Source organism: Nematolebias whitei, chromosome 21 (genome assembly GCF_014905685.2).
Source record: "Nematolebias whitei isolate Nwh7 chromosome 21, NemWhi1, whole genome shotgun sequence".
NCBI lineage: Eukaryota > Metazoa > Chordata > Actinopteri > Cyprinodontiformes > Rivulidae > Nematolebias > Nematolebias whitei.
The window spans coordinates 26965541-26981981 of record NC_056518.1 but is presented as its reverse complement, the minus strand read 5'-3'; the positions used below and the strand labels follow the sequence as shown (position 1 = coordinate 26981981).

Below are 16441 nucleotides of genomic sequence, written 5' to 3'. Positions count from 1 at the left end.
TTGGATTTTCTACATGGATTATTGAGCATGAACTTTGATGTTTTGAATACACCCACATTTGTCTTTCTATCTTTACGGGGACTTTGCATTGACTTCCATTCATTTCTATAGCCTTACCCTTACCCTAACCCTAACCATTAAAAGTACTTAACTAACCTTAAACCTAACCCATCCTCAATTCCCACCTTAGTCCTAAACCTAGCCCCTAACCCACCAACAACACTTGAACCTTATAGGAACTGGGCTTTGGTCCCCACAAAGAACATGGTCCTCACAATGTGGTATGCATTGAAAAATGGGTCTCACAAAGTAACATAAACAAGAACAAACATACACAAACACACACACAGATTCACAAGGTGAAAACAATAGCAGCCTGTCCAATGCAATAAAATGTCTAAGATAACAGTTAACGTCTCTAACTTTGGAAAGGTCGAAGCGTCGCTTCTGTCTGATGTGTGCTCTAAAACACGCAGTGAAGGCGCTTGAAAGAGGACAAAAGCTAAATAAAAGTGTAAATATTTGAATCACAAATCAGAATGAAACGGTTCTCAGCTTCTACAGATGTTTCTAGAAAAACCAGATTTAAAATCACAGTGATGTCGCTGCTCGTGTTCAACTTCTTGCCAAACGGTGACGACTTTTTAGCTTTGGCAAAACTAAAGTGACGCAACATCTCGCAACATCCTCGATCCAGATATTTGTCATAATTTCTAAGAATTATTATATTTTGACAACACTGAAATAAACAGTTTATTATTGCAGGAGTAGCTCAGAAACAAATAAGAAGTTTTATTTCTGTCAGTTCTGATCCGCATGCAGCTGTGTGGTGCCCTGCAGAGTGTTGAGCAGGACCATCGCTCCTTTCATGTCCCCAAAATGATATTCAGCTTCTTCACTTCATCCCCCTCAGGCAGGAAAACCGTCAAAAGCCTTCGTGGCTGAACCATCAAAGTTCACTTTCAAAGTTCCCATCAGCTCGGCAATCAGAATGGATTTATGTTTGGCTTGTGTCACATGGATGAAGACATCATACGCTCCAAACCTCCAGACCAAGGTGGTTTCTGAAGTCCTTTTTACAAATTAAATAATTCATGACAGAAAGTTAAAACAGCTGAAAGAAGCTCTGCATCTTAATATTAACAACATGCTGCAGTGAATGCCCTTTTTTCATTTGATTGTGTGAATGCTAACTCAGCTTTCAGACTGCTTCCTGCTTACGTTTACTTTTTGTACATGTTTTGGGCTCTACTTCTACAATTGTAGCCATTTTTATGTCAAAATGTTCAGCTCTTTCAGAAAATGGGAGCTGTGACTTTTCGTTTTCTGTAACTCTTATATATTTTTTAAAGCATTTACCTTAATCTGCAAACAATTTCCTCATATTGCAATATTTTCAATTCCTTTTTTAAAGTCTGATTTGACATACTGCATCTTTTATGCACAGTTAGTTTTTGTTTTGCTTTTAGTTAGTCTTTTGCTATCTTTAGCTTTCATATACATAGTTCCAAAACTTTTAACTCTTAGCAATTATTTGCTACTTTTATCAAGCTTTTTGTTTCTTTTAGCTAATCTCTTGCTTCTTTTACTTCCAGCTAGCCTTTCGTTGCTTTTAGCATCAATTGTGCAGTTTTAGCTGCCTCAGCAAATTTCAGCAAAGTCATTCAGCGCTTGGCATTCACACTATTTGTTGAAAATGCAAATTTAAAATGTATCTATATATTTTACTTTAGTTTACCTCATTTATTAATGTTTTTACTTTATTTTACATTTTGTTTTTATTTTTATTTATTTGTTTTCATTTGTCCTTTTTTAATGGAAACATTTTATTTTTACATTGTAATTTAATATTTTTGTTTTTCACCTTATTTTACTATTCTTTTTTTACAGGTCATACATGTATAGTACAAAAGATGCCCTGCAGTTTGACAAAAAGCAATTTCATATAAAGTCATTGAATAATAAAAATGAAAAAAAAAAGTGTCAATTTCTTGCTTCAGTTTTAGAACCAGCTGTTATTAAACTTGTAACCAACTTAATTTAGGGACATAAAATAAAAATTCAAATTTTATTTCTAAAAAACTGGTTGACCAAGGTGCCTCTCAGAATTTAAGTTAAAAAATAAGATATTAAACACACATTTAATAAAATCTAATCAAAAATGGAAACAATTTCAAAACAAATGGCTTATTTAAAAAAAGTCAACATATTCTGCTCAACACCAAACAACTTATCAGTTTAAATGATACAATAAATTAAATAGTCCACAGTCATGATGCCTCTGAAACAGTTTTTTGGGGGTTTGGTTTTAATACAAAACACTGATTTCTGATTTGATGTGTTTAGCTGAGTTGAAAAGTTTAACTAATGGATCAAAATAAAGCACGTTAACTGAATCCTTCTAACTTGATTTTCTTTTGGCTCCATGTTCCCGTATCCTCTCCATCATTCCTTCACCTTTCTTTTACCTCAGCTCAGCTCCTTCTCTTGGTGCATCCTGAGCTCTGGTCCGACCCCCTCCTCCTCCACTCCTTTCCACGCTCCCTCTCTTTCATGCTGTGGCAGCGCCGGGATTCAGTTCAGTGCTTCTTGTTTCATTAAAAGGCGAGGGCGTCCAGACTGAGCGGATTCATCAAAGACAGGCTCTATAATAATAATATGAACAGCTGCATACAAAAATGGATTTTTCTCACTGAGAGGAAGTGATTTCCTGATTATTTTTTTTTCCCAATTTTTGTATTTTATTTTAGTGACCTTCTGGAAATTTAACAATGAAAGCCAAGAAGAACATGCAGGAGTGGATTCATAGTTTTCTGCTTTGTGACCAAGTTGTAGAAGATCAGCCGGACGTTCCTGTCTGTGATTTATTTCTGCAAAAACTAAATTAAAGATATTCTTAGTGACCAAAGACGCGGGGCAGTGAGACGAGTGAAATCCTTTGGAGCTGCAGCAGTTAAACCACAGAGAAGGATGCGGGAGGTGTTAATCAGAAAGGATTACCATCGTAAATGTTTGACAGGATGTACAGTTTCTCAGCTGGATTTACTTGACTAAGTTCAACAACCTCTGGGTGTAATGTGTGAAGTGTTTGGAAACATCTGGAACAATTGTGTTTTCTCCAAGATGAGCCTACTTCTTTGTAATATTCTGCTGGGCAAACTTTGAAAATTCACCATCATGTGCCCCTTTGGTGCTTCACCTGTACGGGGTTCTGTGAAAAGGGGTTCATGTCAACCATCTGGACTGATTGCTCTGTACCATAGTGCCTGGATAGGCTGGCTGTTTGTGGTGTGTGTGGCTGCGTCCCCGTCAGGGCAGTTGGTAAACTCTCTGAGCGCCACCAGACTTCAGGTGGCAACAGACTCGTACGGATACTCTGAGCGACACCCGCTCGTGGCGAGGCACCGCTCCTCTCCATCCATCTCCAGTCACAGATCTCCTGCTACTCTAAAGGGTGGTCACGGTGAGTGGGGGAGCTTTTAGGGCAGGGGTGCCCAGATTTTTTCATGCAAGCCAATTTTAAAATGACCAAGTCAAAGTGATCTACCTACTAGAAGGTCCCGTTTACACGAGAACAACCTCTGGAAACATTTGTGTTTTTGTCAATGTTTATTGAGGGGCATAAGCATAAAATGAGCAGGTTTACATGAAATGCGCTGTAGTTTCCATGTCAGTTGGTACTGTGGCTTTAAAATTATATTTTGACCTAAACTGTCATATGTGCTGAGTAAAGATGTTCTAATGAGGTTGTGTTTGTTGAACATGTGCACAGAAAAGGAGGGGGTAAATAGGACATTTTAAATGTATCTGGCAACCCTGATGCAGGGCTCAGCTGCATTTATTGCACATACGTCTGCAAGACATTTACGTCCAAACTGGTGAATACAATAACCTCTCTTTGGAACTGGATTTTATTATTTTTTTCTCCTACATGCTGAAAAAGAATGAGTAGCACAAAAACACTCCACTCTCTGCCGTTTATTATAACTGTTGTTATTGCAGAAAAACTTTGGACTGCAGCCGCCTGTAGTCGGCATGTGCAACTTCACACTTGGAGCATTTCCCACCTCTGTGGGGATTCCCACAAAAATTTCCACTCTGAGATCTGGAGTCAGAAACCTTCAGTTTTAGAGAAAATGAGAGCTGCTGTTGTGTCATTGAATGGCTGAATGTTTCATGTCATGTAAACGGGGCCTCAGAGTGGCTGCCCTGTCTGTCAGTCGAGTGACAAATTTTATAGATGGATGGTAGGCTGATGTCTATTTTTTTAATGCCATGCAATTTACCCGTAATACCTTTGAGATTGACCGGTAGATGGCGATCGACATATTGGGATGTTTTAGGTGGAATTCTGATGGAATTATGTCATTCTGTGGATGACCTCAAACCATAGCTTCAGAAAAAGGTTTCATAGATTGTAAAAATATTTTTTTTTTCTTTTACTATCATTAAAAAAACAAATAACTGGTGGGTCTTGGTTCTGTGAATGCTTTTGCAATTTTAGGTTAAAATCTAGGCTTTGATAAAGGAGTGTGCTCAACCTGGGACCAGAGCAGCATCCTAAAAAGATGGATTTACAATGATGCATTAGCTTGCTGCAGTCAGGAATAGGACATTTCTTTGAACTCATTTTCTTTTTGTTTGTTTACTGGTTGGATGTCTAATGGTTCCACCACTGCGGTCTACAGTCTGCAAAAGACAATGCTTTTGTCTGATCAGATTAGTGGGTATTCATTAAACTAATCGCTGCAAGTAGTAGTTTCTTTGGCTTGGATGGTATTCTTCACAAACGTCTGACTGATAGAGCGCTGTAGCGAAAGTTTAAACAAACTCCAATATACCTTCTTTTACTGGATGTTAAGCTCTTTAAAGACTCAAAACAAAACAACCAAATAGATAAAAAACAGAAAACTCAAAAGCTTTATATATGTTGATACTTAGTTTGACTCTGCCAGATCTTTGTCTGTTTCACAAGACTTCAGTCTTTTCTGCAGAGGAGTAAAGCAGCACATCCAAGAACAGCACTAACACAACCTGGAGTGGCCCACACAAGATTGTTTAATGAAACTGCCCCCAAGTGGCAGTAACCTGTCAATGCACACCTGCGTAACATGTCCATATACAAACTATCACCAAACTCCTTCCACCACCTTTGAAAAGGTTGAATTTGGTTGGACATTGTGTAAAATGTAAACAAAAAGAATAGGCCAAAACAATTTGCAAATCCCATGAACAGATGTGAACAGATGTGTTTACTGTTTTTCATGGTGAAAAACACATCAAGAAATTGTGCATTTATTAGGAAAAAAACATTATTTTGGTTTTGATGTTACAACTCATAAAAAATTGGGATGGGGGAACAACAGACTGTAAAAGTAATCAATATGAAAAAGAAAAAGCTGGATGAACGTTTTGCAGCTAATTGGGTTAATTGGCAGCGGGTCAGTAAAAGGACAGGGTATAAGAACATTTTAGACAAACTGAAGCTCTTAGAAATAAAGATGGGCATTATTCAATGCATCTGATTACAAAACAGTTTCAGAATAATGTTCCTTAATGGAAAATTACAAGGTCTTTGAATATACCAGCATCTAAAGTTTGTGTCATCGACTGTTAATATTGGATGGGTATGATCTTTGGGGTCACTGCAATAAAAACAGATCTGGTTCTGTTCTGGACATCACTGCATGGGTTCAGGAACACTTCCACAGATCTTTGTCTGTACACAGTCCAAAGAACTCCTGCAGATCTTCTCCTCTGTTCCTAGGTGATTACAGACGGTTGTTAAAACAAATTCACAGTTTAAACACAGCCATGGCCCATCATTTTGCAAAGTGTTGCTGCCATAAGACACACAATACTTTAGTATAAAAAGCAAAAAATGAATGAATTTATCCGAAATGCCCACATTCTACAATCCTGATTTGTCCAAAAACTTTACTAATTTATGCATTTACTAGTTCTTAATATATAGAGCACATTAAGGCAGACAAAGAAAAACATTCTTGAAACATTTTAAGTAAACTTGAGCTGCGTTTAATATTCACAACTACTCAAAGTAAAGTAACTCTCCAGGTCCATGTTATGCTGTTTAACAGCTTTCTATACCTTTATACTAGTTAACATGTCATTATGCTGTAAGGTCCATAATATCTTCAATATCCACAGTGCTGTAGCGTCTCTTAAAGAGTCATGAACATTTTTTAAACTGATATCTCTTTAAACTTGGTCAGAAATGCAGAGGTAGGCAGCTTCTTGTCAAGCTTTAGATGCAGGATATGGTAGAACTTTGGGTTTTCTTTGTAACAACACAGATCTTCATGCACAAAATCATATCTGCATTAATAAGATGTGCTGTCTCCTTGACAAATAAGTACAAAAAGATCATTTTAAATGACAATATGGAAAAAAAATACTTTGGAAATATTTATTCAGCTGAGACGATTGTTAAAAACTAATAAAAACAACTATGTAGTCTCTGAATTTGGGAGTGATTCTTGTTACTGTTCATATTATAATTTAAAATTATCCTGCTCTGCTCAGCTGGAACCACGTACATCTTTGGCAAAGGAGGAGGACTCATCCTGTTCAACTGGCCGGCCAACGAGAGACCGAGCACCAGGACAGACAGACTGACGGTCGGTTTCAGCACCTCCCTGAAAGACGGCATCCTGGCCAGGATTGACAGCGCTCCAGGTCTGGGGGACTATATGATGCTGCATATAGTGAGTACTCCCACTAATTTTGTTCGTAAAAAGTTTCTTTCTTGAAATGGTAAATGTATTGTACTTATATAGCGCCTTTCTATCTTATCAAGACACTCAAAATGCTTTGCACTACAATCTGTGTCCTCATTTACCCATTCATACAGCACTCTACTAGATCTATACAAAACTAATTGAACAAATCATTCTAAAGAGACTAATCAGAGCTTTATCACATTCATACACCAATGGGACACGCATAGGAGGCAATGAGGGGTTCAGTGTCTTGCCTAGGGACATTTAAGCATTTGACTGCCGCTGGATTTGAACCCCTAACTCTTGCATTGGAGGACAACTGCTCTAACCACTCAGCCACAGCCACCTGTCAATAATCAAATATTTTAATTGTTTTAAAATCAACACAAAATGAAGCACCACAAACAGAAGTAGTCCTCATGTCTAACACCTGAAGAGATGTTCTTTCAATTGTGCACCATTCATGTTTGAATATATGCTTCGTAGATTCTTAGTCAGTAGAAAAGATGACAACCACTTCAGAGTCTGGTCAGCCATCTTGAATCTTAAAGTTCAAAGTCTGTGTCCCTCCTCACCAAAGTTGATTTCAAATTATTAAAGCCGTCTTGCACTTGATCTTCTTAAGGCTGGGTATTCAAAAATACACCAAAACAACAATTCAGCTAAACATAGGTATTTAATGACAACAAATGTTTTGTCATTACAGCAACAAGGGAAGATTGGTGTGACCTTCAACATCGGCACTGAGGACATCAGTGTGCAGGAGAGCAGCACCCCGGTGAACGATGGGAAGTACCATGTGGTCCGGTTCACCAGGAACGGTGGCAATGCAACCCTGCAGGTGGATAACTGGTCAATCAATGAACACTTCCCAACAGGTACAACAACCACAGATCATTTTTGAACGTTTAACAGGTCTAGTGAGACTGTGATGTCACTGGGTAGCATCTGCTTTACTGAAACCTCTGTTTGATGGTCGCATTCTTCCAAGTAACTGTTAAACAACCAAGCAGAAAACCTTTTTTTTTAGACATGACATAATAAAATGTTTTAAATTCATGCAATCTTGTTGGGGTCATCAAGTAAATAAAAACTGCGCTTTAACTGTGGAAATGTAATTTGAACCAACTTGGATAATAAATTTGTAAAAGATGGCTCTGAAATTTTTGGCATCTGCCTTTTTGTCATGTTAAACAATCTTATATTTCATAAATATTGAATGCACTCCAACCTAAAGTCCAAAACTACAGAGCATCTGGTCTGATAGATGAAACTTTTGGCACAAAAACGTGTTTATTCTGTTCTTGTTCATGTTTTCTTATATTTGACAAGTTTATGCGGAGCAGAAATCATTTAGCTGTTAGCGTTTGTGGCTTTTGCTTCATTTGAGAAGTTTTTTTCAAGTTTTGTTTACGTCTTTGAAATAATAAATTCAATTACATTTTAATTGTTCTCCTTTGGCCTGCACAGACACAACAGGGCACAGCTTTGCATTTGTGGTATGGAGTTAAGGAAACAATCTTCTAAAAGATATAATCCCTCTTGTGGGATTAAAATGGGTCAGCTAAAACAAGTGGATCTTGTTTCTGTGAAGAAGTTTTGATGAGGTGTAAGGCTATTCAAACAATCTGTTAACGAGTTCAATGAGAAAAAAAAACAATGTAATCATCAGAACCAGCTTCTGCAGGTAAATTTCTTCAGTACACTCTGGCAGCTTTCCCCCCAAATGATCCATTATAAGCACAATATGAATTCCAAGTTGCAAGAAGAAATCCACCCATGTGTCCTTTTCCACCAGCCTGCTCCATCTTCTCATCATTGCTCCACTTCTCCATGGGTGAGCAACACCCAGGAGTCCTGGTGTTGCTACATTAGAAACAATTCTACTGTTCTGGAAAATATTATGTCATTCTGTGTGGACCTTAACATTTCAGGGGGCTGGTGTAGATGAGGCTATGAAAGACTAATCAAACCGCTCAGCCTGTTTCCAGCAGACAGAAAAGGTTTTAGGGGCAGCCTCTAAGACAAAGGACCTCAATTTATTATATCTATTGTACTAGGACTGGTCCACTTTGGCTCATCTCTTCTGTAAAACATCTGCAACCCAGCTGTGAACGTCATCTTCTACTATTTGTTTGACTCTATTGGAGCTGCTGTAAACATCACCGCAGTTTGTCTGTTTCCACCATCGGAGAATATAAACAATTTTGTTACTGAAACACTTTAAGAAAGCCTTGGTCATGACTCATTTCTTCTTGGCCTTATCTCAGTCTCCACTGGAGTAGACCCTGGTTTTATTTTAATTGTTTAAAACCAGTTACGACCACAGCTGTAAGGATAACAGCGAGGTTGTTAACATCTGTAGCTCTGAAGTAACTGACGACAACCAAAGAAGAGCGAAATCTGTCAGACAGAAAATGTTGATCAGTTTCTCTAAAACTTTCAGAGAGCATTTCAGGTTATAGAAACTTTATTGATATTTTAAGATGAATCAAACCTAAGTTCAAAAAGAAATCTGACAAAGGAGTAACTAATTTTAATCAGTTTATTATAGTTTCTGAGTTTTTTAGATGAGTTTTGAAACACATTGGTGGTTTCCATATGATTTGCTTTATTGCTCTGATGTTTGGCCTCAAGTTCTAAAACCTGGATCTTGGACTCGGTCTTGATAGATGCTGGTTTCGGTCTGAACTCATCAGCTCTGGACTTAGTTTAGGTTGTCTTGACCAGAACACAAGCTTCTTTATTAGCTAAATGAAGGTGTGAGCAGAATTGGTTTGTGAACTTCCATATGGGTCTATGGTTTGGTCCTTCCAGGACAACCAACCAATAAAACATTCATTGAATGATTGGTTGGCGGCTTGGTTGGTTGCTTGATTGGATGTCTGGCTGGTTGCTTGGTTGGTTGGATTCTTGGTTGGTTGCTTGGTTGGATGTTTGGTCTGTCAGGACCTTGTTCCCCTGTGAATGGAACAAACAAAGGTTTCACATTTTGTAATAAGTGTCTCGTCAGGTCCATTAATGCACATGCTGTCCAGTGATTTGATAATGATGGTTCTCTCTATTTTTGTATGTGTTGTGTAGTTTTATTTTGTTTTATCTATAAAAAAAAAAGAACCAAAAAAAAACAACAGATAACAAAAAAGTCTAATTAAAATCTAAGTTTTAGCTAAAATGATTCTAACCTTTTGTTGATGTTAACGGAAAAGTCATGTTTTTTTCAGCTGACATGATCCTGATGGTAAATAAATGTTTTTATAAATGTCTTTCTAAACTTTAAAGGGAACAGCGATATTGAGCGCTATCAAACGGCCAATAAGAAAATTCCTTTCAAATATGTCAGACCTGTAGAAGAATGGCTACAAGAGAAAGGTAATTTGAAATAAACGTGTTTTTTTTCTTCTGTGTTCTCACTGTCCTGGTGTTCTTTTGCTTAAATCAAAAATATTTAAATTGGGCCTGTTTTCTATTTTAGCGTTTGGTGATATGTTTGAGGTTTAAAAGCTATGAATCTTGAAAACACTTCTTCTACTAAAGTTTATAGACCAAATACTTCCCATTTAGATGAAATTAACCAGAGTTTTTACTGTAAATGTTGATATATAAACAGGCATGTTTCTGTGCACGAGCTAAAATAGGATCTGTGCCGTTATTAATTAATTATTAATTGCTTTAAATAAACCAAAACAATAAGAAAAAAAAATCTAATGTAGTTGTTATAAAATGTTGTGTGATAGTAGTAGAAAGTTTTAACTTCTCATTTGTTCTCATCCAGTGTCTTACAGTTACTTAGCTACTCAGTTTGACAGGATAAGAAATTGAGATTATTACTATTAAAACATTGTTTAAGATGATAAAACTCAATGTTCTGTCAGCTGCTGTTTATGTCCCGTTCTTATTTTCTTCCCCACTCCTCCTCCGAGGTTTTCTTTGCAGACTGACAAATGAAAATTTGATCCAAATACTTTCATTGCAGGTTGAGAGAGCAGACTCGAGCTGATGAGAAAAAAAGGAATGTCAACAAAAAGTTTGCATTTTCATTTAGGATTAAAAAAAAACCCACAAAGCAAATAATTTGTAGAATATTTGCAGCTTTTGTTCCAAAAGGTAAATTAAGTTTTGATTGGAATTTGCTAAAACAAAATATTATTAATCCTTAACTCTGAGCGGGAGTGAAGGCAGATTGAGGTGGACTTGATAAAGAAGAGGCTTTATTTGGCTCTGACTTGTGACAGAACAGAACCCTGCAGTACAGATCAATGACTTCAACAATCAAACACGTTGACGAAAAGTTATATCAAGTATTTTTAAGTTATTAGTCACTTTATGCAAATATAAGCTTAACTTTTGCTTTTTCTTGTCTTAAAACAAATCACTCAATGCACACATAAAATTTATTAAATGAACAATTTATATTAATGCATTAATTACAACTGATTCAATTTGTTGCACTGCTATTAAAATAGTTTAACCTTTTGTTTACCTGCTTCTTTTTAACTGTGACACAAAACTGAATTATGAAAAATTGCATAATTAATGTAGCAAAATACCTTTAGTTTGATTTGAACTGAATATTTTCATTTAAAATTTCACAATTTTGCAAATGTACAGAAAATGTACAAACTGTTCAATGTGAGTAACATTTGTTTGATCCTTTTTGGTGCATTATTGATCAGATATAGAGTTTAAAGTATGCTGATTTTTTTAAAATATATTTTACTGGATATGATTTTAGAAGAAGTTCCAAGATCGAGTCCTTTTTTGTTTTTTGTTCTTGCATAATTTGAACATTGTGCTTCTTTATTTTTATGTGCACATTTGGTTTTTATGAGCACTTTAAAGGTTAATGATGTGTTGATCTTTAATCATAATATTGCTTTTTTGTGATAATTTCTTACGATGGATTTGTTTTTCAGGACGACAACTAACAATTTTCAACACTCAAGCAACAATCACAGTCGGGGGCAGCGACCGAGGCCGACCATTTCAGGGTCAGCTGTCGGGTCTTTATTATAACGGCTTAAAGGTGTTGAAAATGGCTGCGGAGGCAAACCCCAACATCAGGATTAACGGCAGCGTGAGGCTGGTAGGCGACGTGCCGGGTGTGGCCGGGTCAGCCAAGACCACTGCCCTGTCTCCAGACATGTCCACTACTTTTATTGAAACGACCACGATGATGTCCACCACAACCACACGGAAACACAGATCCTCCTCGACTGTTCCGGTAGGAGTACATTTTTAAACTGCATGCTTTTTATTTTATGTTTAGACAATAGGATGATCTTAACTTTCAACAACTCTCAAAGCCTCTCTTCATATCAGATCTCTGAATGTTCTCGATAAAACCTAAAGTGAAGTCTTTTTAAGCTAAAACATCTAGAGCTGGAGACAAATCAAAATTTATGCTTTGGACCACATGAGTTTCTGCCTCTCACATTTAGGGATATTTTACAAATTGTTCTTGCAGTTGGTTTGATTTTACTTTATCGCTCTCTGCCTGCCTGATGAACCTTAGTGCTCCCTAAAAATGGTGGAAATCACCATAGCAACCAGTGACTGATGAGTTACAATTACAAAATTCAGCAGGTTTGTCCACATTATATCATTCCATCATGGTTGTCTTCACAAAGCTTGTATGATGTGCTCAATTCTGTTGTGATTTCATGTTTAAAGTAATAAAAAGAGCTTAGACAGCTAATAGAACGATGCTTTTAAGTTGGTATTTTCAAATAAAGCATGTTGACACTCTTCAAAGTAAGAGTCCGGCTCTGTTGTAGCTCAAAATGTTGCAAAGGTGAGTCCCATATTACTACAGTGTGCTATGACATCAATTTTTCTAATACATTTCTGAAAAAATAACACCAAGAACATATTGAAAAAAATATTCATGTTGCTGGAAGGAACAATTGTTGAGATACTCGTATGTGCAGTAACAGGAAGTGATCACGAGTGCGCCTGCGCATCACTACAATACACTGAGTAGAGAAAAATTTGATGTTTCAGAGATGGACAAGAGCCAGAGTTCAAATAATATTGCTTCAATAAACAAAAACAGGAAGCTCCCATTTGATGTCACTTCCTGTTTCACTTTGGCTACACCAAGTTCTAAAGAAAATGGGCAAGTTATGTGGACAAAAATGGATAAAATCAAATGTATCATTTCCAATTTTCTTCAGTATTGAGATGTTTTCCTCCACTGTATGTATTTGGATATGCATATTGTTGTCACTTGAAAAGAGAAAGTTCATGTATGCTGGAGTTTCAGGCAGCTGCATTGGTACCCTTCAACATTTCTGGTTCAATTCAGCTGGTTTGAATTATTAGAGAAACAAATCAAGAGGACATTTAATCTGCTACAAGCGGCCCTCATCTCCAACCTAACCCACTTTACATTCCTACTTAATGGTTATACTTTATAACTGAGTTTGAGAAATTTAAAAACAAATGAATAAAAAACGGTAAACTGTAAGTTGACCTTTTTGTGTCTGAGCATCTACATACCTTATTTTTGTGTTTTCTGTTTCCTGTTTTTGTCTCTTCACCCTGGGCGTTAAACGACCGCTGTTCTTCCAAAGAAGCACCCATCAGATGACAACGGGTCTTCTGCAGAGTGTTCGAGTGATGATGAAGACCTGGAGGAGTGCGATACGAGCCATTCAGGTGGGCTAGGTTAGTTTGCATTCGCTCGTTTTCTTTGTGCTTTCACTCATCCGCAGCGGAGGATCAGAGCATCCTCAAAGCATCACGCCCCCATGGTTAGACAAAGTGTAACTTCATACAACAGCCAGTGCAGGGAGGAGCAAATCTGAAGAAACCTGGACTCATCAATGCAAGTAGGAAAATAAAATTGCAGTTTTCTTGAAAGCCTATAGCTAGCAATAGAAAAGCTCTGATATTGTGAGCTACACTTGCACATGGGGTTTCTATAGAAGTGGTTAACATGGTTTCCAGGACACATACAAATGTTGGCAGCTGGAAACACCAACGTAGACTGAAATGTTTCCACACAAAGGTGCCAAATTTGTATGACGGTGAACCATGTTCTCTGCAGTGATGCTGCTAAATGTTCTACATCTTGTTCCAGGTCATTGTGCATACAATTCACTGCTCTTCTGAGTTTTACGTTAAAATAGACTTTTTTTTTGTTGTAGTTGTTTTCAGAAATAATGAATACAGCCTACAGATTACATCCAAGTCCTTTCTGTTGTCATTTGTTTTGTTGTTCCACATTTAGAGGCTTGGATTGCTGATAGAGAACAGATATCATTGAATTTCTGTGTACAATTTTTTTGTATTATTTATTTATTTTTGGGTCATGTTGCTTCTTTATTTTTTTTTTAGTTTTTTAGCTGTACTCATTATTCTCAATTTTTTTTTTATCCAAATATGAAAATTTTAAAATGTGATCACTTCAGATAATCAATTTGAAAGAATTTGGGAATTTCCCTACTTTATAACAATATGTTTTCAACTCTAAACATACATGAGTGATCATATCTGACTGTGTTTTCATGCAATTTTTAGATTTGAGTTTAATTTTAAATGCAAATATCAACTCATTTGACACATATAATGAATTTAAAGTAGACATTCTGTATTTAAATAGCATCAAACTATTACATAAATCAGATTTATAATAATTTGAATCAAATCAAAGATCTTTGAATGGGATTTTTAAAATAAATATAATGAGATTTAAAATTGCACAGGTGTGTTTTCATCCTAATCTATAAATCAATGATAGTTTCTGTGTCATTCTGCTGATTTGCTCATCCTGAAGTCATTCCCAAATTTTTTCAGAGTATGTGAAATCTTGTCATGTAATGGGTTTAAACGTTCCTGTTTAGCCTGAGATTCATGGGGATTTGTGAAGAAAGACAAAGACAGGGCCCCAGTCATCCAGTCATGTGTTTACACAGAAATTCACATCATTCTAACCCTAACATCACTTTGATTGAAAGCTGCATGCTTTGAGTTGTGTGAAAATCTTTTAAGTCAATGCTATTTCCTGGTGTTTTGTGGTTTTCTATTTTTTATTTAGTTTTTTGTCAAGATATCATTTCCGCCTATTTGATAATTTTCCCAAAATGCATTCTTGTATTTTGGTTTCATCGTGCGTGGCATGGAGTTTTGATGGGTGATGACTATTTCCTGACATCTTCTGAGCTTTGTACCCTGCAGTTTGCTTATTTTCTTTACTTTCACAGTCAAAAAAAAAAAAAAAAAACGTTTTCATGCCATTTTTTTTATTTGTTCAAACTGACAAGTTAAAAATCCAACCTGAACACTGATTCAGTCTCTCCTTTTTCCAGACTTCCTTTAAAAAATGGATCTGCATTTGAGTTTTTGTTAATGGCATGAAAATTATTTTTGTCACAACTTCTCGTTTTTTTTTCTTTTAAGGAGTCGTGAAAATGTTTGCGTGACTTTATAATTTTATTGCATGGTTTAACATTTGCTTAAACACCACGTTTCACTTGCTTTCACCTTTTTTTATCTGCTTTTGGTTGAAATTGTAAGCCTTTTTTTTTTGCGGTCGCAGCATCATCAAATCGCCTCGTTTAACTCCCCCCCACGTTTTAATTTGTGAGTAGGGCTGTCTGGTTTGTTTGGAGAAGTCCCCAAGTGATTCTGTTCTTGTTGTTAATTTTTATGTCCCTTCTTAACTTTCAGTTAATTTCATAAGATGGCAACTAAAATGTTTTTTTAAATCATTAGTACACTGCACATTTTGTGAAATTAGATAAGGAAGCAGATAGGATTTTTTTTTTCTTCTTAGACCTGGTTTTGACTCGAGATTTCATTAAAATAACCAAAATAATTCAAATGGAAATCTTTCCCCTGGCATCTAGTTTTGATCTGTGCATTTTAAGGAGAGATGCAAGAAAAAAGAAAAAAAAACATCTGCATTGTGAAACGAACCTCTCGCCATTCCCATAAGCTGTTTAACATCCTGTCACCTGCAAGACAAACCCATTCTCAGTCAAAAACTACTACAAAATGCAACATCTGTTTTTCTTCAAATAATAAGGATGCAGAATCTTCACGAACACTTTTAACACACCCCTGAACAAGAGAAACATTTTATTTCATTATATATTTTATTTGCATAAAATGACTAATTAGCTTAACTAGATTTTTTTTTCTTGAGTACCTGTGCCATCTTATGAAATTACTTTTTTTGATTTTTTTTTTTATTATTTTCTTTTTACAACATGTAGAAAAAACAACTCATGTCAATTTTTGGCAGATTTAAAGCTGGTATCCTTAACATTTTTATTTGAAAAATTATTAAAAAAATCTATATTTTTAGAGGTAAAATTGCAGTAAAATTAAGGAGCCAAATGGGTGCTTGGCACAACTTTTATTCTCAGTTAGTTAGTTTAAACTTCAGTCTTGGTACTGGTGTGAACGTTTTTGTGACCCAAAGATTTTCTAACAGTGCATTTTTTTTTTTTTTACATTAAGACAGATTTCAATCAAAGTTACCTTGAAAGAATAATAATTCAGTTTTATGAATGAATGGATGGATGGATGGATAAATGGAGAGATAAATGGATAGATGGATAGATGGATTTAAGACGGATTGATTTTAAGATTGATTTAAAATGGATTTAAGACAGACTGATTAAGATGGATTTAAGATGGACTGATTTAAAATTGATTTAAGATGGATTTAAGACGGACTGATTAAGATGGAT

At 36.1% G+C, this 16441-nt stretch overlaps 1 protein-coding gene across 1 annotated transcript in view; it reads left to right on the top strand.

Annotated features, from left to right (window-relative positions):
• The window catches only part of nrxn3a (neurexin 3a), a 151822-nt gene that overhangs the window by 126814 nt on the left and 8567 nt on the right, over positions 1–16441 (top strand). The window contains exons 18-22 of the mRNA XM_037694706.1: positions 6544–6725; positions 7447–7618; positions 10023–10112; positions 11657–11964; positions 13316–13400. Coding sequence (XP_037550634.1) covers positions 6544–6725; positions 7447–7618; positions 10023–10112; positions 11657–11964; positions 13316–13400 — 837 coding nt within the window. The remainder of the gene's footprint in view (positions 1–6543; positions 6726–7446; positions 7619–10022; positions 10113–11656; positions 11965–13315; positions 13401–16441) is intronic.